We start from the raw sequence: 24,112 nt of genomic DNA, 5'->3' as shown, positions 1-24,112 counted from the left end.
TGGAAGTGGAGATAAAATAGGGAAGCTGTCAGTTATTAATCAAGTCCTGGCCATTTGGGACTGATTGTTACAGAGGTTAGTGTTAGCGTCCTGGGTGGTTCCTAGAGATAGCCGTCGGACTTCCTACAAGCCTGACCCGTGGCACGCTGCCTTCCTGGGTGTCTCATTATAGAGCATGGGTGGTTTTCCCCGGCAGGCTGCTGCAGGGTATAGGTCAGAGTTCGGGCTGTACACTCAAGTCTCTGATTCCCAAGAGGGTTAGTTAGTAGCTGCAACAGTTTCAAAGCACCTCTTCAGGCCAAGACACACAATCCAGCTACTCCTTCCTCCTTCCTTCCGCTTCCAGACTGGCCTGTCACCTATGGCCCAGCAACATGGACTCTTCCCTCCATTCTGCCAGAACCGTCCCTCCTACCTTGCATGAGCAAGAGCTCTCCTTTACACTCAAAACCACTTGGAAATGACTTGATGACAGGCCTCCCAGAAGGTTCCAGTTCCCCTTCTTGCTGAAGTGTTCACATGTCATTTACTTATTTACCCGCACTCGTATTTATCATATGGTGTTAACATAAATAGCAATGACTGTGTCCTTTTTTCCAGGACTGCCCAGGGCCAGGGATAGTGCCCCACTCAGAAAGGTGTGTAGTCAATGAATGGCTCTGCTGGCTGACGACCTTTGCCTTAGGAAAGTGGGAAGCAATTCCCGTCCACCAGTCAGAGCGGTTTCTGGTAACCTGTTTAACGTCAGGGGGCATCTTTCTCTCCTCAGGCCCTCTTTCTTGTTAAATTTAGAAACATAGCAAAGGCATTTCCTCTATGTTTAGGGGAAAAAAGCTTCCCAGCTCTGTTTGAGAAGTAATTATATATATTATGTTATATATATTATAGATATTATAGTTATTATATTATATATATATCTTATCCAGCTACCGATTCAATTGTCACTTATGATAACTGTTAAACTAAAAGTCTTAAGGCAATAACAACGAAATAGGCCTCTCCACATTCTTAATCCGAACAAAATAAACTGGGTAGGTATAATAAAGGATGACAGACCAGCACCCTGTTATAACAATGCCCATTACCTAGATCCAGATTGTCGTCTGGAACACCTCAGGCCTTACCATTATCCACCATGAAAGTCTGGTGTGGCATGAGCTTTTGTCCAGTTTCTGGTACCAGACTCTAAATAAATTCCATTCAATTAAAATAAAGGGAGTTTGAAAAAAATGTCTATTATTAAACTTTCAGATACTGACATAGTCAAAGTCAGTCACTGCCATTTTCAAACAGCAAAAATACATGGACTAGTGCCCTTTATTGAGATATCTGTCCAACTTATCTGGGTCCAAATTCTGACTTCAAAAAGAATGTTCAGGAGAGCCATCATTTATATACGCCAAATCTTAAAACTATAAAACTGCTCTGTTGATTATGCAAGTTCTTTGCTCTCTGTTTTGTCTCCTCTGAAAACCTCCCTTGGATACAGAAACCTCCCTGGAACTCAGCCAAGGACCAGAAAGAATACAAATAATAAATACCAGTTCTCGTTTGCATTATACTTTACAGCTTATAAATCAGCTCATATACAACGAAGTCATGTGGACCACAAATTATGGGTGAAATATAATCAAACATCTGTGGTGTTCTATCTCTTAGAAAAGGTATCAGTCATTATCAGGGTGTGGGCAGACATGGGAATTTGCACACGCTCTATGACAAGCTCATAAAATGGTATGCAATCTAATAAAGTTGCCAGTGGGCCTATCTCTCTGGATCATATGAACATGTTTCTTCCTGCCTCCATCCAGCATACCCCACAAAACAGGCCAGGTAATTGCCCATGGTGCTAAGCAATAATACAGGATGTCCAAGTTAGCTGTCCGTGACTACTCCCTTCCCTGGCTTAAAGATACTAGGTTCAAGTTAATGCTGGAGACTCTTCAGGAGTCTGCCCCCAGGTAATAAGCAATTTCCTTCTCCCATTTTCTAACCTCTAGTCAAACAGGCTTTTAAAAATCCTGTGCCGGGGCACCTGGGTGGCTCAGTCGGTTAAGCATCCTACTCTTGGGTCTGGCTCAGGTCCTGATCTCATGGCCCCTGGGATGGAGCCCTGGTTCAGCGTCCGCGCTCAGCGGGAGTCTGCTTGGACATTCTCTCCCTCTGTCCCTTCCTGGCCCCCCGCCCCTCTCTCTCAAATACATAAATCTTTTAAGAAATAAATAAAAATTAAAATCCTGTGCTGGTTATTTCTACCCTCTACTCTCTGATGGCCAGTAACTAAAGCATCCCATTGCTATAAAATGAATACACTTTCCAGATGCTACCCATTGTAAGATCCTACTATATGGAGAGGGCAGTCATGTTTGCAAGTAGTTAAAAATTACCTTACTCTCCTTTGGTACCATCTATCCCCAATCCCAAATACTACCTTAGAGATCTACTTTGAACATAAAATTGTTTTCTGCTGTTTTTCCTTATATTTCCTTTAGGAAATATATCTTCTATCTATAGATCGTATCTTTATAATACACATTGGCTTGTAGAATCGTAGGAAAAAGTAACAGATATTCGTAGGAAAAAACTAACAAGATATTAGCAGACTGAGATTCTTGACTTCCCAGATCAATGCCAAACATGAGATTATAGCTGGTGCCTGACATATATAAGTACTCAATAAACTGTAGTTCAAATAACAGAAACCAATGAGTATAGCTGTGCACAATAGGGAATTTATTATAAGAATAACAGAGTGTCGGGGCGCCTGGGTGGCTCAGTTGCTTAAGCGTCTGCCTTCTGCTCAGGTCATGATCCCAGGGTCCTGGGATCGAGCCCCGTATCAGGCTCCCTGCTCCGCGGCAAGCCTGCTTCTCTCTCTCCCGCTCCCCCTGCTTGTGCTCTCTGTCAAATAAATAAATAAATCTTTAAAAAAAAAAAAAAAAGAATAACAAAGTGTCTTCTAGAAACCCATAGGCAAGAATGCAGCCAATTTTGGGATGCCCACCCTGCCCGTGCTGCTGTTTGTATATGTGACCCCATTCGTTCACCTACTATGTGCCAGGCACAGTGTCTGTGGCTGGACCACAATAGGAAACACAAACTGATCCACCTTTTTACAGCATAAGTCCCAGGGCTTACAGTCTAGTAGAGAGAGACAAATCAAGTTATGACACAAGTAAATATACAAATGCAACTGTGGTGATGCTGGGAAGGGCAGGTACATGGTTCTGGGTGTGTAAAGAAGGACCTGACCTACTTAGGGGTCAGGAAAGGCTTTCTGAGGAAGTGATTGCTGAGCAACGATCTAAGTGTAAGCAAGCAATAACAAGACACTGGGGAAAGGGAAGAGCCTTCCAGGTATGGAGAAGAGTAAAGGCCTCTTGGCAGGAGGGAGGCATGGCAAGGCACCAGGGCTGGAGCTCCCATGGCTGGAAAGCAGATTAGGGGACCTGCCCAAGATCACAATAAAACCAGTGTCAAAGCACAGGGATTTCTGCCCAGATCTGCACAACTCCTCAGCTGTTTTCATTCCCCTGCCAAGCCACCCTAACCAGCAAACATCATCTTCTTTCCACTCAAAACTACGCTTAGGGATAGAGGTCCATCGATTAATGCTCACTTCCAAGGAAGAAAAATCACCACGTAGAACATGAAAAAGAAAAGCAAAGGCTTGAGCCAAGAAAACCCGAGACCTTGCCACAGAATCCAGTTTGTTGTCTTTATTGAGTGTGACCAGTCTAGGACTGGGAAGTCTTGGGGAAGATCTATGTCAGGAGTACTCAGAAGTGTGGTCCTGGACCAGGAAAAGCAGCAGCACCGTCTCCTGGGAACTCAGTACAATTGCAAATTCTCAGGCCCAACCAGAGACCTATGAGTCAGAAACTTGGGAGGAGGGGGACCCAGCAATCTGTATTTTAACCAGCAAGACGCCCTGCAGGGGCTTCTCCCACACACACAGTGGTCGACACCAGGGCTTCCCAAACCTGTCAGACCACATTCATCACCTCACCTGGGGAACTTGTTAACATATTCCTGAGCTACATCCTAATATCCACAAAACCCAGAATCTCAGGGTAGGAACTTATATTCAGATGATCATCCTGGTTTGGGAGCCACTGGTTGTTGATACCAAATAATAGTGACTGACATAGTGAAAAATTAAATTTTCAAATGCCATTTTCCTTGCTAGGGAATTAAGGGCAATGAATACCACAGGCTCTATAAGTCTGACTCAGTACATAATTTGATTGATACCTTTTTATTTTGACTTGATACCTCTTCTTATTTTGATGGTTTTTGATGACCGTCTCCCGTCTCACAGTTTCCTATCATCACATCCACCAAACACCGTATGAGATCTTAAAATAAGTGCCTACCAAATTCAAACCTTGTGATTTTAGTTGTGGTCTAAAACCTGCTCTTGAAAATGTCCCCAAAGACAGGACCCAGCCTTGGAATACAAATATGTATCTAATTCAGAACTTTTTCTTTTTCCTGCTTCTGCAAGGAAGTAGATGTTCTCACAATGATTCAGCATTGTTTTAAATACATATGCACAAATAAATATGGGAGGAATTTGAGCCAATATTATGTCGAAAAACAAAAACCAGAAAATACTTTCAGAGCTGAAAGAACAGATATTATCATAGATTCATTTTAAAGCAATAACATTTTCAAGAATTTTCCCATTTTGGAATTCTTACATATTCTGGGATTTATGCAGCTCGGCTGCGAATAATACTGACTGGTCTACTGCAGGTAATTTTACGTGTTCTCAGACAAGGTAATAATATGTGACTTCCTTCCCTCAAGATGTAAGAAGGCCACAGTCCAGTGAGAAAGGGCCAAAAATAACCGGTGGTCACTGTGACATAAAAAAAGGCCCCAGTTATTGGTTATCTTCAGATAGTTTAGTGGTTAGAGGCAGCTATCTTTGACTGTATAGAATCAAAATTTGGGAAGTGGCTGCCGCTACCACTCCCGGAAGATATGGCAACAATGTCAGTAGTTTTGAAGACATGGCAAAGAGCCGGGGGAGAAAACACGGCCTTGATTAAATAGCTGCCCCTTATGGTATTAAAAAGGAACCACTGTGAAATTATATAATAATAACAGATTACTTCCTATTATATGGTATCATCTTCAAAAAAAAAAAGAAAAAGAAAATCAGAAACCCTTCTATAGAGCACAAATACTAGAAGGCAGTATCAAGAAGGTAAACCATTTTACCTGTAAAAATAAAGGGATTAGAACAGCAAAAAAGTTTTAAGTTCTCTTCTACAGTTTTATAGAATAAGGAATTAAAAAAGTAACAGATGCCTAACTCATGCTATATGCAAAACAGATTAAAGATTCAAAATATAGTATCACAAAAGTATTAGAAGAAAAAAATATGTATATTTTAGGATGACACAAAGCCACGAAGCCATCAAAGTAATAGAATGAATTTCCCCCCAAATAAAAATACTAGCAAGAGACTACAATATATAACAAAAGATTGAGATCCATAAAGTGTGTGTGTAAATCAGAAAGAAAAAACCAAGCAACCAACAGGAAAATAAAGATTTAGAACATGCAATTCACAGAATGCAATGGCCAAAAAAAAAAAAAATAGGAAAAATGGCTGGCCTCACTAGTGATGTGGGAAAGACATTATGGTTCACAGCTGAGGCCAAGAAAGTATTCTTGAGACATCTTTGGTGCAAAAAGGTGATTTTATGAAGGCACAGGGACAGGACCTGTGGGCAGGAAGAGCTGCACTGGGGTCATGAGGAGTGGCCTGTTATATACTTTCAAGTTGGGAGGGGGTTAGGGATAGCGTTAAGTCTCTATGGAATTTGGAAGCAAGGTTTCCAGGACCTTGAGGGGACTAGCTATTGTTGGGGAAAGGTTCATTTATTACGGTAAAATAAAACCCTTGTCATGAAACCCTTCAGATGTATATCGGTGGGCCACATGCTTGGGGGGTGATTGCCAACACGTATCTTGGGGGGTTTAGAGATAAAGGAATTTTTATATATTAAAATAGACTTACAGGATCTTGGCAGGGGTGGTGGGGGGTCGGGTTAGGATTGTCTTTTGCCCTTTTAGCAAAGTGTTAACATTGAGGCAGTTGAGTCCCTACAGGAAGGTCATTCTGCCTGTTTCAAGGACTTGTCAGTGGGCTGTAGGTAGTAAGGAAATTTAATAATTTTTCTTCTGTCTTTGTTTCCCACATCAACTAGTGTCAGGAAAATGCAAAAAAAAGATGCCATTCTCTCACCCGACCAAATAACAAAATTACTGTATTTGCTGTTCTGGGACGTTCTTGTCCCTCAACGAGGTTTTCTAAATATAACATGTGTTCCATGTGAAAGGCCCAACACTGAGGAGCTACTACTACTGCTCTGGACTGACAGCGGCTGGCAGGACTGCCTCCCGGGGTAGGAGCATTCAAAGGAAAGGCACACCTCCCCAGCCCACGCCACGTGGGATCACCCAGTCCGTCTCTTAGAGTCTCGAATCCTCTTCAGGCCCCTGAACAGAAAGCAGACCCACTGAACTCTGAGGAAATGTTTAAAAAAATTTTTTTTAACTTTTAAGTCCTTAAGTCTTACAACACCCTGGCACATTTCATGCATCAGCAAAACCAGTAAAAAGATCTGTGATACATTGGCAAGAGCATGGATAAAAAGAAACTCTTGTGAACTTGTCAAAGAATAATTTTCAGAAGTTGGAAACAACACAGTAAACACAGGTCAAAAGATTTCTTTAACTTATTACCAAAGGATCCCAAAGGATGATAAAAGACAATACTGGAAGAGAATGCAGGAGTAAGATTACAAAGTCAAATGATTAATGTCCTACAAGGCTAAACAACTATGACCTCCTTTCTCCTAGAGAAAATGAACAGGTCATACTACCAAATAAAAAACCATTTGCAGCTTATCAGTATTGTACAAGTTAACACCAGCCTTACAGAGTCTGGGCCCTAATCAGTCAGTCAAACAAAAAGGGTTAGTTAACCATCAGGTGGATTTGTTAGATACTTGCTCTAGTACAGTGACTTACCGAACATTTTGGTCTTAGGACTCCTTCACACTCTTAAAAATTACTGAGATCTCCAAGAGCTTTTGTTTATGTGGGTTATATTTATTAATATACATAGCGTTAGAAATTAAAACAAAATTTAAGCATACTGATGCACCTAAAAACAACAAGCCATTCACATATTAACATAAATAACATTTTTTTAATCTCTATTTTCTAACACAAAAAAATAGTACTGAGCTGAGTGGCATCATTTTAAAGTTTTCCAGGTCACTGGCATTTCAAAATAATAATTTGTTGATGACATCAATTCAATAATTATAAGGTTACAAAGACTATAACAGGCAAAACCAAAGATAGTAAGAGTACTGAGAACAACCTGAGTTAAGCTCTAAAAACTCATGTATGTTTATCCTCAACCTACCACTTTAGAAAATTCTAGACAACACAAGAAAAGCCATCGACACTTCTCATGAGCTGTCAAAGTGATGACAGCATCACATATCATATAGCTTTTGGAAAACTATCCATTCATAAAAGAATGTGAAAAAGGCAAATAATGTCCTAGAATTATGAAAATAGTTTGAATTTCATGGGTCCCCTGAAAGGTCCTGGGACACACTTTGAGAACCACTGCTCTTGTATGACCCTGAAAGGGCACACAGGGATCCATTTTCCTTATTTCAAGTTTCAATATGTTTTCTAAACATATTTTTCCTAAGAATGTAATTTGATATAGCCTTTTAAAGACCATTTGACCTTTGAGCCCAAGACTCCTACAGAAATATTCATAAACACACACACACACACACACACACACTCACACAGAGTGTGTATCACCGTAAACTCAGCAGTGTTCACTGTAGTCTCATTAACATTAGAGAAAAATTGGAAACAAATTTCCCCATAGGGGAATGATTTAAAAAGTGAAAGCATATATATGCATACATGCATACATTTACATATATACATAAATATTCATGACATACTGTCAAGTGAAAAATTTGCAAAGCAATATCTATGATAATTTTTCTATTTAAAAACAAAATTTATATGAGCATATTTAGATATTTGTAAATATATGTATCTTAAAGGTCTGGAAATATACACCAAACTGTTAACAGTGGTATCTCTGGGTAATCTGATGAGAAGAGGATAGGGCAAAACAAACCTCACTTTTTTATTTTATATACTACTGGATTATTTGAATTTTTACAATGAGCATATTACTCTCGTCATAAAAAAACATCAACAAAATGAACAACCAGGTAACTGAGAGACACACTGGCTAAATGCAGTGTGGCATCCTGAACTCAATCATCAAAAAGGACACAATGGAGGACTAGAGAAACACAAATAAAGCCTACAGTTTAGCTTTACAAATTAAATAAAAACAGAAAGATAACCAAAAAAACATATAGATGCTATATGTTTGCAAATACTAGACCCAGGACATGGTGGTATTGCCCTTAAATAGTCAGATAAAGACAGCCGGAAACCACAATATGGAAACCCTCACTCAACCTATGAAAAGTTCTGAAGTGAAGACATTATAGGTTGTCCTGGGGGTGCACAAAGACACATTCCAGTCAACTGGTACAAGAGATCAACAGAAGACCCTGAAAGGGTTGCAAACCGTAGCCACAGGGCTTCATAGGGTGCACTGCACTGCGGGACACAGTCGAAGGCAACAGTGATCAAGAACGGAAATTTCAACTCAGGTATGTTCTGAGTACCTGTCTTCTCTATTACTCCACGTACTCACATTTACTGGTTCCCTCCTCTCCCAATTCTGAAATAATCGTCGTTTCCTATGCCACTCCCAAGAAGTCCCCAGCTATGCTAACAGGAGACTGTTCTGGAACAAGTCTGCCTTCCGAAGCTCCTGCTTCCACCATAGTCGAAGTAGTTTCTCCTCTCCCAGAGTGACCATTCAGTCCTTTTCAGCCTTGGTTATCAGGCAAATCGTTACTGGGCAAAGGAAGTCAATTGGGCAACTTTCAAACGCTTATTAAATATGTGGCAAAACCCCTGGCCCTGGCCTATTCCTTCAGCAGAGCTTTCCTATCTTCCTCTCCCTCACAACAGTAGCAGCGGTGAGCTCTACTGTGCTTGACACTGCCATTTTCACATTTAAAATGAAGATATGTAGTCCATTTCAGAATTTAAATGTCTACTTTTTCATGGAAAAGAGGAAGGTGACAATAGTAGTAAATACGATAAGCAAATTGAGGAAATTTTAAATCTGTCCAAAATATATTTTTCCAATCTGGCACTTGTGATATATAAACAAAGTACAAAATGAAATACACAGAATGATCTCAACTATGTTATCTTAATAAGTGACAGAAACTTCACTTGTCTGATTGGACAGTAGATGATCTTAAGGAATTATTAATTTTAAAGATATGGTGGGGATTTTTTAAGTCCTTACCTTCTAGAGATATATAATGAAATATATAGGAATAAAATAATAGGATGCCTGAGGGGCGCCTGGGTGGCTCAGTCGTTAAGCGTCTGCCTTCGGCTCAGGTCATGATCCCAGGATCCTGGGATTGAGCCCCGCATCGGGCTCCCTGCTCAGCGGGAAGCCTGCTTCTCCCTCTCCCTCTCCCACTCCCCCTGCTTGTGTTCCCTCTCTCGCTGTCTCTCTGTCAATAAATAAATAAAATCTTGAAAAAAAAATAGGATGCCTGGGCATTTGCTTCAAAATAATCTCAGGTCGGGTGGGGAGGGATAGGTGAGGTGTGGATGAAAATAAGACTGGCCACAGATGATAAAGTATTGAAGCTGCATGGCAGTTGGGAAGACGGGTGTCACTGCACTACTCTCTATACTTTTACATAGAGTTGACATTTTCCAAAATGAAATGCTTTTTAAAAAGCCATAAAAAGGAAACGGGGTGCTTGGGTGTCTCAGTTGGTTAAGCGTCTGAGACTCACGTTGGGCTCTCTGCTCAGCAGGGAGTCTTCTTCTCCCTCTCCCCCTGCTCCTGCTCTCCCTTTCTCGCTCTCTCTCAAATAAATAAAATCTTTAAAAAAGGAAAAGCCATAAAAAGGAGAAATTTTTTTAGAGGCTTACTCTAAAACTGAGGAATACGACAAATGAAGAAATTAAAAGTCTAGATTAAAACAGTGGACTACCCCTCTCCTTATGCTCCAAATTCCTTGAAATGATATTTTTTTTAAAAGAACTGGAGATTTACAACAGGGAAGGAGTACAAAATAAAGGGTAATATTGGGGTGCCAGTGGTTTTGAGAACTCTTAAGTTCCTCACAGTGGTTCTTAAAATGTGGTCCTCTAGACAAACCTCATCAGCATTACCTGTAAACTTGTTAAAAATGGAAATTCACAGGCCACAGCCCAATCTCCTTATTTATAATCTTTAGGGGTAGGGTCCTGCAATCTGGATTTAACAAGGCCTTCTGGTGATTTCAATGTCCACTGAAGTTGGGGAACCACTGCAAAGCTGATCAGACCGACAAAAAAACAGTGGAGAGCCTCAGCCCCAACCAGCCCAGGAGACAACAATCAAAAAGGTAAAACAAACCCAAGGATACTCTGAATCAACAAGTGACAGAAAGGTGGGGGCCTCCAGCTCCAACTATCAAGTCCTAACCTTGCCCACCTCCAAAACCAAGTGGTTGGTGGGAGTGGGAGAGTTCTGCCCTGGAGAGAAGAGCTCTATCCTCAGAATCAAGCCCTCTCTGTATTTTGGCTAAGAGAGACACGGTGACTCTCCAGTGACGGGGGTGAGGATGGGACAAGAGCCTGGATCTCCTGCCCACTCCCCATCCATGTATTCTAAAAAGAATGAGTGAACAACCCCCCTTTTCTCAGTCAAGGTGAAAGTCTTTTAGAGACAAGAAGGCTTATACCAATGTAGGGAAAATCCACATCCACAATACCAATACATTAATCAAGTGAATCTCTTTCATGTATAAGAATGATCTTTTAGGGGCACCTGGGTGGCTCAGTCGTTAAGCGTCTGCCTTCGGCTCAGGTCATGATCCCAGGATCCTGGGATCGAGCCCCGCATTGGGCTCCCTGCTCTGTAGGGAGCCTGCTTCTCCTTCTCCCTCACTTGTGCTCTCTAGCTCTCTCTCTCTGTATCTCTCCAATAAATTTAAAAAAAAAACTTTAAAAAAAAATGATCCTTTAAAGACAACAAATAGTGGTAAAGATAATTAGTAAATTGAACAAATTAAAACAGTTGGCAATAGAGAACACAAGTAACTGAAGGAATAGAAAATAATGTGAAAATTCCAATTGATATCCCCAGAAATGTAAGGGTACCACATCTATGAATAAAGCAACTAGACCAAGAAAGCAATCTTGAATATTTAAAAACAAATTACTAAACTTAAAATGAAATATAAAAGCTCAAATACAATGTAATGGACATGCCTGAAGAGGGAATCAGTGATCTGGACAATAACATCTGAAGAAGTCTTCCAGAATAGAGCAAAAAGACCAAGAAAAAATATAAATGTCCAGTGACAGAGGATCAAGGCAGGAGGTCCTACACTCAGTAAGAGTTCCAGAAAAATGAAACCAATAAAATGGAAAGTCTTTAAAGAAATCATTTTAGAAACTGCTCTTCATCCAAGAATGGTACAATTCTTCAGAGTGAAAGGACCATGGGGTATGACAAATGTACCACATACCTACACACACAATGGTAAAACCTTTAGGACTCAAAGCATAAAAAGAAAACCCAGAAGTTTTTCAATAAATGTGAAAAAACGGGGTTCTATCAATAAATAAAAAGAGAAGGTGAGAGAATCAGATTGGTGTCTGGTTTTTAAATCAGCAATACTGGATGCTAGCAAACCATCATGTTAGGGCTTCAAAATTCTGAAGGGAAAGGATTTTGAACCTAACACCCTAAACTCAATTAAAAAAAAAATTCAAGTGGAGGATTCAACTTGAGGATTGATGATATGCTGCAGTAAACCAAAAAACTAACCTTGTAAGAAAAAGCAGTGAGAAGGAAACAGTAAAACTTATAGTTGTCTAAATAACTATGCATACTGTTAAAACACACACAAACACATACACCAAGATAACAGAGATTAATCTGAAACAAATCCCACAGGATTACACTAGAAGGAGACGCCCGAGTGGGTAAGTGCAAGAACGCTAACGGAGAAGAGTGGAAGATACAGCCACTGTATCTGCAAACTCAGAGAAAAGAATAACCACTAAAGGAAGAGCAATAGGTTTAATTCTTTCCAAAGCACTAGAAAGAAAAACTAAGAGAAAAAACAATACTCAATCATGCTGCTGAAATGCTGAAGTAAGATACAAAATAAGATGGCAGGGATGGTCCAAACATTTCAACAATTTCAATTAATATAAATGGATTAAATTCCCCAGACACTATTACACTGAACTCCCAAAAAGCTATTCTGACTACATTAACTGGGGGAAATAGGTCAATGCAGAGAGTACTGAGGACAAATAAGAGTATTTCGCAGTTATAAAAGGCACAACTCACCAAGAGTCATCATATAATGCTTTCTTTCATATTCAGAAATCAATTCATTATATGAACAGTAAGACAGGAATGCAGACTGTATGAACAATAACAAGCTAAATCTAAAAAACTTTGTATCCAAGATTAGGCACCCCTCCCCCCCAAAACACTCACAGAGTATTTACAAATATTGACCATGTATTCCATAAAGTAGAAACCACATGGGCTGTATTCTAGGTGCTTAAAAATTTTAAACACACTTGAAAAATTCCTGGGTTAAATAAAAAGGCAAATGAATCTGAAATTATCCACTTAGAAATAAAAAAATACATAAAATAAAAAATATAAAAATATATATTTATATTATATAATAATTATATTATTATATATTATATAATTCTAAAATATAAAATATATATATTTAAAAATATAAAATAAATAAAATAAAAATAGTCACCAGAGCTCAAGGTGTACTGCCAGACACATAGCCAAGGCAGTACTCAGAAGAGCATTTTCAGTCTTAAATACATTTATTAGAAAGCAAGAGAAATTGAAAATAAAACTTTTTGCACAACGCACTTTAAAGCAGTGATTGTGAACATTCCTGAAGTTACAGGGGTCTGTGAAAGCAACCTAGGAGTCTGAATTCCGTATTTAAAGTCTATGGAATTTGCATGCCAACCTATGATAAAACTACAGACTAAATCATATGTTAGAGTATCATCCCAGTTTTGTAATACTGGTTACTTCATCCTGATGAGATGAATTGGTGTAAGAGTCACAGCTATGAATAATATAAAAATTAAACTGAGTTCCTTAAAGTCAGGCAAGGCCTCATTCATTTTTATATTCTCAAACCATGCTTACTGGCAGCACATAAGTAGGCACTCAACAGTGTTATATAAACTGAATTAAGTAATGTACTGGACAGATAATTTTCTAAAACATGGGATTCACTGGAGGAGGAGAATGAAACAGAATAAGAAGGTCTGTATGGTGGTTACAAAGTTGGGAAACACTGACCTAAATATGAATTTTGATCGCAGGTCTGTAATATCATAGTGTTACATGCCAGGTGCTCTAGGATTCTGGATAGGATCTTACAAACATATAGGAGCAAGAGGTCTTTCCTCAGGGCCGCCATCAGCTTTCTTGCCTTTTTCTTGCAGGCAAGATTCATGGGCTTCAATAATCACAATGTCAGATAAAGTCAATTTTTCAACTCCAAGAGACTGATTTTTAAAAACCCCATCAAAAGGGGAGGGCTCCAGCTCTAGCTAGTACAAGTGACTAGAACATAAGATCAAAATCTCTGGTATTAAAGGACTCAAAAAGATCTATTTATTTAAAACATTTAAAAAGGGTTCAATTAATATGCTCATAGGATGAATTTTAATTAAATCTTAAAACTGGTTTTAAGGTTTTATATTATTTCACAAACTACTGTTTTGGCTATAAATTAGATGGACTTCATCAAGTCCAAGTAACATGCTTTATATAGTTTTCAACAGAGAAATTAAAAAGGTCCAACTGCGAACCATACCACAAAGAAGCACTTTCAGTGAATCTAAACATACACAAAGGTCTATCTATATTAATATTCCAAACATTCGATATTTGAAATACTTATTTAGTGCCAATAGGTGAATTTCAAAATGTCCTTTGAAATAAACAGGGAAATTTTAAAATATAAATTTTTTAAATTTCAAGACCTTCTGAGTATATTAATTTGATATGGTTTATTTTTAAAATAATCCCAGGGCGCCTGGGTGGCTCAGTCAGTTAAGCGGTTGCCTTCAGCTCAGGTCATGATCCCAGGGTTCTGGGATCGAGCCCCGCATCAGGCTTCCTGCTCAGCGAAGAGCCTGCTTTTCCCTCTCCCTCTGCCTGCCGCTCTGCTTACTTATGCTTACTCTCTGTTAAATAAATAAAAATCTTTAAATTAAAAAAAAAAATAATAATCCCCCTTGCTACAGTTAAAGAATGATTCTTGCTCTCCTGCATTAAAAACAAAATGACTGTACTTCTCTCCCTAACCTACAGTTTTGCTCAGCTGAATGTAACATTTTTTTAAAACTTTTTTCTTTACTACTAAACCAGAATCTTCAATTCTTAACTGTCCCCAGAGCAGATTTCCTTACCTGACAACAATACATATAAATAAATATAAATAAAAAATAGAATTCTGCCAACAAATACTATGCACAACCCCAACAATACAGACACAGTCTTAAAAAATCAGTTATGTATTTATTTGCATAGATTCAAAAGGAAGAATAAAAAATCCAACATAATATCCCATGGGGTCTACAATTTAATTACTAATCCAGTTTTTTGTTTTTTAAAAAGGTTTCCTCCACTAACATTAGGATGGGACTATTTCACATGAGTGCTGAAACATCAAATACTTATACATCTTTAGTTTTTGGAGAATTAGTATTAAGTCCAAAAAAGTCCTTTTTGATGATGTACCGAACACACTGCAAAATCACATTTCTTTCATGTCGAATGTCTGGAGCTAAAAGCTAAAAAATAATAAATAAAAGGATTAGCTGGTAAATAAAATATATCCAAGAAACAGAATCTAAAATATTATGTGTCTTCTCCATACAAAGAACACAGAACAATAAAGATATATATACTTATATACTTATAATAATTTATAATAAATTTGTAATATAATACCTATTTAAATAGATACTATATTTAAATTATTTTGTTAAAAAAATAATGTAAGAACATTTCCTTTTAACTTATACCAAGACTATCTAGCTTTTTAAACAACACAAATGTTCACATTTGGGGTCCTCTCTAGGAGTATCTAACAAAGGACAGGAAATACAGGTTTAAAAGTCTGCAATTCTTTAATCTACAAATCATGTCAAAGAGGACCCTCCTAAACCCAAACCTACAAACAGTAAAGAAATTGATAAGCAGATATAATAAATGTAGTAATGATGAAACCAGCAGTAAAAAAATCTCAACATTCCTGGACTTTCACAACTTTTCATTTTTGTGCTTACTGTAATTGAAGGAAATCTAAAAATCCCTGGTATTTATAAGAAATACACAACCAAGGAATCATATGTGATTTGCCGAGAAGGATAAGATCAATTTATTTTCTGATGTCATCAGTGTAGTTTAGAAACATTACAAAGGAATGAACGTTCAGTGAAGAGATAATTTAATTTACCACTTACAAGGTAAGTATTTTAAAAATGCAATTTACTTTATATAAGCACTGAAATTCACAAAATAGAGAGTCCATTTCAGATCAGTTTAAACAAGAAGCAACTGTGTCTGCATGTAAGACCTCAAAGGTATAACCACAGAACACTAGCTATAGCATAAACATTTAGCTGACAGAGCAAAAACAACTTTCACACACATTGTCAACAGTTCTACAACTCTAGTAAAAATTTTGGACTATTTTCTATTACTTTTAGCATGAAAGAACTGGATCTTTGAACAGCCTCATGTCCATTACTTAGAATCAAAAGATGTGCTGTTTCCTCTTTTAAAATGTGAAGAAATAGATTTTTTAGCACATCACACTAAGAATAAAGCCAATAATGCACAAAATAAACACATAAAAACCTCTTTCTCCCTTCAGTCGGCCTTTGTATTTAGTTGTGATTTCAATGGAAACTTTAAAAACGTCAGTACACCTCCATACATATTTCCTTACCAGTTAAATCTATAGATTCTTTTATTTTCAGCAGTTTTGAAAAGTGTCACTATTCCACATTTACTGAACATCAGCTGTATTCCAAATGCAGCTTCAAAATTAAGATACACAAATGAGTCTTCAAGGAGCAAATGTCTTTGGTAAACTTTAAAAACATGCATGTATGAACCCATGCAGAAACCCAGTGGCTCTATCTTCACCATCTGAGAAGAATACAAAGATTAGAATGTAAAGAAAAATCATTTACCATTTCCAGGAGATATGGATGGTGTGTCCTTGGTTCAAACAACGTTTGATAGTTGTGATAATCTTTTTTTCTCTTAGGGTTTGTCTTTTTAAAACTTTTCTTTTGGTTCTCATACTTTCTAGCAGTCACTTTAGCACTGGGACTTGGTCTCTTAGGAGTATTGCTATGAAGAACCTCATCCTCCACCAGAATGTCTGCTTCAGTCTTAATGGGAGCTTCTAAATGTAATGAGAAACAAATACAAAGATAACAACAAACAGCAGGTAAACTTCCAAAAATAACCAAAAAAGCCATAATACTCCCCCAAGCAGCCATAATACTGGCTATTTATTAATAAAAACTAGGCATTTTCAACATAGTATGATATTTTTCAAAGCGGAAATATAACTGCCAAGAACTGAAGAGATTACCACAAACAGTTACAGAAAGTGATCTCTATGAAGGAAATAATACCAGACGGAAACTCACAAAGGAATGAAGAGTGTCAGAAATAGTCAATATGTGGATAAATACAAGACACTTTTTCTGATTTGAAAAAGGTTTTAAAGATAACTGACGAGTCTAAGCAAAAATAGTAACAATGTATGTGGGATTCATAACATCTGTAGGAAAACCTGGTAACAAAAGCACAAAGGGAAGAGGAGAGTGTAAGTATATTGCTGTAAAATTCTTCAATTCTATACAAAGTGGTATAATATCACTGAAAGTAGACTGTGAAAAGCTGAAGCTGCATACTATAAACTCCAGATAGACCAACTCCTAAAAAGTAAAACAAAGAGGTTAAATGAATAAACCCATATTTGTACTGCCCCAATAGTAAGGCAGCATACATCCAAAGGCAGGAAAAGAAGGAAAACAGAACAAAAAGGTGACACAAAAAGAAACAAGCCATATCAATAATTACAATACATATAAATAGTTTAAACATCCCACTTAAAAGGGTGAGTGGTCAGACTGGGGCGGGGTGGTGGAGAACAACAAGACCACTACATACCAATTACATACTGACTACAAGAAACCAACTTTAAATTGTAGGCAGTTCTTGCTTTCACAAACAGAACTGAGATTAAATCTCAGTTACCAAGGAAGTACAAAGCAAGGGCTGCCTGTGACCAGGCACAGGTTAAAAGTAAAAGGAGGAAAGAAAATACCATGCATACACCAATCATAAAAAAGCTGGATTGGCTATATCAATATCAGACAAAGGAGACTTCAGAACAAGGACTATCACCAGGGACAAAGAAGGACAGTTCGAAACGATAAAGAAATCAATTCCTCAAGAAAGCAAAACAGTAACACCTAATAACAGAGTTCCACCATACATTTAGCAAAAGCTCACAGAGCTGAAACAAGAAACAGACAAATCCATTATTAAGGTGGGAGACTTTTAACACTCTGCTCTCAGTAACTGAAGAACAATTAAATAGAAAATGAGCAGGGAAGGGCGCCTGGGTGGCTCAGTCGTTAAGCGTCTGTCTTAGGCTCAGGTCATGGTCCTAGGGTCCTGCTCTGCGGGAAGCCTGCTTCTCCCTCTCCCACTCCCCCTGCTTGTGTTCCCTCTCTCGCTGTGTCTCTGTCAAATAAATGAATAAAATCTTAAAAAAAAAAAAAAAGAAAGAAAGAAAGAAAGAAAGGAAAGAGAGAGAGAGAGAGAGAGAGAGAAAGAAAGAAAGAAAGAAAGAAAGAAAGAAAGAAAGAAAGAAAGAAAAAGAAAGAAAGAAAGAAAGACAGACAGACAGACAGACAATGAGCAGGGATATAGAAGACCTGAGTACCACTTACAACTCCAACTGACACTCAACCCAGTACACATTTCTGTCAAGTTCACATGAACATTCACTTGTGTTAGGCTATAAAACAAGTTTCAATAAACTGGAAAAACAAAAAACAAAAAGACCCTGAAAAGTGTAAAAAGTATGCTCTCTGGCCATAACAGAATTAAAGCAAAATCATTAACAGAAAACTATCTAGAAAACCTCCAAATCTCTGGAAACTACACAATATGCATCTAAATAAGCCATGTGTTAAAGAACAAATCACAAGAGACATTAGAAAATATTTTTAAAACAATAAAAATGAAAACATAACATAAATTTGTAGGCAGCTAAGGCAATGCATGGAGGCAAATTTATAGCTTTGATTGCTTTTATTAGAAATGAAGAAAAAAGAAAAAAGTTTAAAATTAAAAAAAAAAGAAATGAAGAGAAGCCTAAAATTAATTATCTGAACTTCCACTACAGGAGGCAGAGAGTGAGAAGGGAAGAAATAACAGAGTGAAAATCAACGATTTAGAAACAGCCAACAAAAAAAAAAAAAAAAAATCAATAAAGCCAGAAGTTGGTACACTCTGAAAAGATTAACAAAATAAACAGCTAGCAAGACTGATCAAGAAAAAAAGAAAAAAATACCATTTAATAATATGAGGAATCAAAGGACATTACTATAGATCCTACAGATATCACAAGAAAATATTGTGAGCAACCTTATGCCAATAAATTTAATAACTTAAGCAGCAATGTCCACAATAGCCAAACCGTGGAAAGAGCCAAGATGTCCATCAACAGATGAATGGATAAAGAAGATGTGGTATATATACGCAATGGAATATTATGCAGCCATCAAAAGGAATGAGATCTTGCCACTTGCAATGACATGGATGGAACTGGAGGGTGTTATGCTGAGTGAAATAAGTCAATCAGAGAAAGACATGTATCATATGACCTCGCTGATATGAGGAATTTTTAACCTCAGGAAACAAACTGAGGGTTGCTGGAGTGGTGGGGGGTGGGAGGGATGGGGTGGCTGGGTGACAGACATTGGGGAGGGTATGTGCTATGGTGAGCGCTGTGAATTGTGCAAGACTGTTGAATCACAGATCAGTACTTCTGAAACAAATAATGCAATATATGTTAAGAAAAAAAAAAGAAGATAGCAGGAGGGGAAGAATGAAGGGGAGTAAGTCGGAGGGGGAGACGAACCATGAGAGACGATGGACTCTGAAAAACAAACTGAGGTTTCTAGAGGGGAGGGGGTTGGGGGGATGGGTTAGCCTGGTGATGGGTATTAAAGAGGGCACGTTCTGCGTGGAGCACTGGGTGTTATGCACAAACAATGAATCATGGAACACTACATCAAAAACTAATGATGTATGGTGATTAACATAACAATAAAAAATTTTAAAAAAATTTCACAACTTAGATGAAACAGATTTTTTTGAGAAACAAATTACCAAAGCTGAACAAGAAAAAACAGAAAATCTGAACAGTCCTACACCTATTAAGGAAATTTAATTCATAATTTAAAATCTACCTCCCCCCAAATGGCAGGTACAGATGACTCCACTATTGAATTCTACAAACAAGAAAAAATAGTAGCAATCCTACACAAACCCTTAAAAAATAGGAAGAGCAAACAGATCCCAACTCATACCCAATCCAGACAAAGCCATTACAAGAAAAGAAAAACGCAGATCAATAATCCTTCATGAACATAGAGGTAAAAATCTTTAATAAATTATTAGCAAATCAAATCCAGCAATGTATTAAAAAGGTAATACACCATGACTAAGTAGATTTTATTCCAAGAATACAAGATTGGTTTGATACTTGAAAATCAATGTATTTCACCATATTAACAGAATAAAGAAGAAAAACTATGATTAATTGAAAACGCACAGGTTTTAAGGATCCCCTCCTATCACCCCTAAAATGGTTATTCTGTATTTTTGACAAGCTGATGTGATATAAAGAGTTCTATTCTAGAAGTCTGGAGACTGGGTTCAATTGCCTGGACAAGAGTGTAGGAGTCTAATCATATCCCTCAAAACCTTTATGAGTCTAATCATAACCCAGGTGTTACATAGGACCAATGTGTTAAGTTTGAAGGGAAGTACAGAGTAAGTGTTAGAAGCACAAACCCTGGTCCCAAACTGTTAAGTTCAAGTTCTAGTTCCATCACATACTACTTGTGATCTTGGAGCAAGCTACTTATCTCTGCCTAAATATTCTCATAAATAATGGCACCTGCTTCATGAGGTTATTGCAATAATTAGATGAGTAAAGCACATAAAATAGGGCCTGACACTGAATAAGCACTATATAAGAATTTGCTATGATGGGGGCACCTGGGTGGCTCAGTTGGTTAAGCATCCAACTCTTGATTTCAGCTCACGTCATGATCTTGGGGTTGTAAGACTGAGTCCCCAGGCTGGCCTCTGTGCTAAGCATGGAGTCTGCTTGAGATCCTCTCTCCCCCTCCACCCCACTCGAGTGCACATGAGCGTGCATGCTATCTCAAAAAAAAAAAAAAAATTTTCTGTGATGACAGTGGTTTTGATGTGCCTTCAAAGTGATGGAAAAAAGAAAAACAAAAAAAAAAGAAAAAGAGAAATGTAACTGTGTGAGAATGGAGCAAAGAATTCAAAGTGGTTTTTAGAGTCCAAAACTATGGGAATAATAACAAAAGGCAAAAAGAAAAACCAGGGTACTATTTTCTATTATTTCCTTCCCCTTCAAGTGTTAATCCTCCGGGTACCTGGGTGGCTCAGTTGGTTAAGCTGCCTTCGGCCCAGGTAGCAATCCTGGAGTCCCGGGATACAGCCCTGCGATGGGCTCCCTGCTCAGTGGGGAGTCTGCTTCACCCTCTGCCCCTCCCCCTGTAAATAAAATCTTAAAAAAAAAAAAAAAGTATTGATGTTCTAATCCAGAAATACAAAAGTCAAATGAATCAGAGCTTACATTGTCTATTTTCTGCTAAGGAATGAGGAACTGGAACTTTTTATATTTTTCTTGAGGCTCACAATATTTCCCAGCTTAAGTATCATATTTTAATGCAATATTTATCAAACCACTGAATTTTTTCAAACCTATAAATCACACTTTTTGGTTTGTGGCCTTTTAAAATGAGTTTTCAATTTGGAGGACCCCCAGTCATAGCCCAAACCAGTTTGAAAAAAACAATTTTGGAGAACTACAAAACTATGCTTAACTTCTAACATTGCAAAACAAAAACAGAAAACTAACATGCAAAATCCGGAACAGATATCAAACTAATATTTGGAAATATTACTCATTGAAATTTTCTTTCCTATGTATACCTTAATGATTCTGATGTCCGCAGAGCCAAGCATAGCCTCTTGTTTTGCTTCAGTGTTTCTTGAGGGACCCCTTCCTTGTTTAAAACTCTTTCTGGAAAAGCACTAGTCATGTTTAAGATCCTCTATACACTTTTGTATTAATTCCTAAGTTGAGACAGATCGTAACTATGATGATACAATTGTTAAAATCTGTGAGGAATCAAACTGCTCCTCTCTATTTAGAATCCACTTAAATAAGCAGTCTTCTAGATGCTATTCATGGTTCAGAGAAAGCCCACTTTATTTCTTTGGTTTATTTCTCCCAAAGTCCCTATGTGTCAACAGCCTACCCTATAACCAGAATTTACAATGGCAGTTGGAAACTTGCTAGAGACCTGGATGGCTTAATAAAGCTGAATTCAAACTGCATACAATAATTTTTAAGCCTTAGGAATGTAAAGCAAGGGCTTTTTCCTTCAGGCAGAGCATTTTAGACAATTAGTAAAAAATTCATATAAGATAAAATTTATCTTTTAATAGATAATATCTTCTCTTACCTACAAGAAAAAGCTATGCATTTCTGTGCAGGAAGACAGCAAATGTAACACAGAGAACGACTATAATGAAAGGCAGGCAATACAGTTGGCTTTTTTTAGATTTTTAAGTCCCTAAACCTAGGCTTTACATCAGCTCTCCCACATACTAGCTTTGTAAACTTGTCTTCTTTAAGCTTAAGTTTCTACAAATGAAGTAGTGGGACCTCAAAGATGCCTCCCAGTTTCCTTTCTTCCTTCTAATTTAAAAATGGTGGCAGCCTCAAAATGAAGACATGAGGGACACCTGGGTGGCTCAGTTGGTTAAGTGTCTGCCTTTAGCTCAGGTCATGATCCCAGTGTCCTGGGATCAAGTCCCTCATGTGCTCCTTGCTCAGCAGGGAACCTGCTTCTCTGCCCGCCTGCCGCTCCCCCCGCCCCGCTTGTGTGCACGCAAATAAAGACATGAGAATGAAAGTATTAAATGTTTTATCTTAAGAGAGAGAAGAGAGCATTAGTATAACTTGTTTTTATAAGATTCAGTACTAATCTGGTAATAGCTTTCATTGCTATCACCTGTCATAAATACAAGTGATAAGCAGGAAATGTAATATGTGTTTAAAGAATAACTCCATCTTCATATCAGTGTACTGGAAACAAGAGTAAAGAAATAAATACTGTTTTTCTTAAAATCAAAATAAAAACAAGAGGCAACCATCTGTTAAATACTCCAATAAAACCAAAGTAGTTTATATTTCAAAATTCAAGTAGCTTTTAACCAGCTACCACAGTAAACCATGGTCCATTAAAAAAGAAGAAAAAAATCCCTATGTTACCGATACATCTAAACATTATCCTTCATATTAAATCCCAACTCTTTCTCCTTCGTACATCTTCCAACTATACAAACAGTGATTATCTCTAGCTTAATCAACATTAAAAGTGCCGCCATCTTCATCCAATTACACTCAAATCTTCCCTTCGTTCTACACACTCACTTGTAGGCCCTGTATTCTTACCTTCAATACAGCTCTTATTGTGATTACACATCTTGTCCAGAGACATAGACACATGAATTCTCTCCTGGCTGGTAAAGCCCAAATAAATTGACCGTGCAGAGCCAGGTTTCCACAACAGAAGAGCAAAGACTTATTCACTAAACGTATGCTGATTATCTCTATGAACCTTGGGTTTACAATTGCCACACTACAACGGATCAGTAACATACTCACAACTTTTAGGTGACCCTAAAAAAAGATTCTAGATTAAGCTGGTTTGTTGTCATCTTTAAAGGTTAGACACATATCCTGAACTGTACATCACTGGCTACTCAGAAAGAACCTTGAAAGGATTCCATTTCATCCAGTCTTTAAAACACACAGGCTGATTCGACACACGTAGAGGGTTACTGTGTTCTCCAAATGAGGTAATTTACGTAAATGTGTTCCATTAAAAAAAAACAACGCTCTATAAACATGTAAGGAATTCTGTCATCCACTTTGTCACAAAGGACCTCTCTTCACCTACCAAAGGTGCTATAAACATGTGAGACAAGGGCTCTTGAGAGTAGAAAAAAGACATTCACTTTCTTTTCTGTATCTTTTAGAATTTTGATTCCATTAATGGAATATTAGCTCTTCCCCTTCCTATTCTGTCATTATATTATTTATATTATTTTGCCTTTTTCTCCCACAACTGAGCAATACATTTCCTCATTTCTCAAGTTTTCCTTTATCCCATGCTAACATCAAATGAAAAATGTGAAGATTAAAGAATGTGCTTGACATATCTTGTCTAACGATTGAGGCTATGACTCACCTTCTGGCTCACTCTCTGACCCTGAGAGATTGCCATAGCTGCTCATTAGTGAGCACAGGGCTGGTGTCACTTCTTTGGGTATAACAGTACGTGGTGGTTTCTCCTCTTTATCAGACTCTGAAACAGAACAGGAAAGTAAAACAGTATACCAAACATATCCACCACCATAAAAAAGAAAGCTGTCAGCACCCCCAACTCCTTCATATGTTAGTGAAAAGTCACTTTTGATCATTTCCTTAATCTT

General features: G+C 37.8%; 1 protein-coding gene across 1 annotated transcript in view; it reads right to left on the bottom strand.

Moving 5' to 3' along the window:
- Nucleotides 1-14,745: 14,745 nt before the first annotated feature.
- The window catches only part of NUFIP1 (nuclear FMR1 interacting protein 1), a 47,489-nt gene continuing 38,122 nt past the window's right edge, over nucleotides 14,746-24,112 (bottom strand). Inside the window, exons 8-10 of the mRNA XM_028105710.2 lie at nucleotides 23,869-23,985; nucleotides 16,444-16,661; nucleotides 14,746-15,033 (exon numbers count right to left, since the gene is read on the bottom strand). Coding sequence (XP_027961511.2) covers nucleotides 14,917-15,033; nucleotides 16,444-16,661; nucleotides 23,869-23,985 — 452 coding nt within the window. The 3' untranslated portion in view covers nucleotides 14,746-14,916. The remainder of the gene's footprint in view (nucleotides 15,034-16,443; nucleotides 16,662-23,868; nucleotides 23,986-24,112) is intronic.

The sequence above is a fragment of the Eumetopias jubatus genome, unplaced genomic scaffold (genome assembly GCF_037043125.1).
Source record: "Eumetopias jubatus isolate StellerSeaLion01/CBP00866 unplaced genomic scaffold, mEumJub1_p1.0 scaffold_3, whole genome shotgun sequence".
NCBI classification, from domain to species: Eukaryota; Metazoa; Chordata; class Mammalia; order Carnivora; family Otariidae; genus Eumetopias; species Eumetopias jubatus.
Note: the sequence above shows the minus strand (reverse complement) of the source record. Positions and strands in the feature narration are given on the sequence as shown.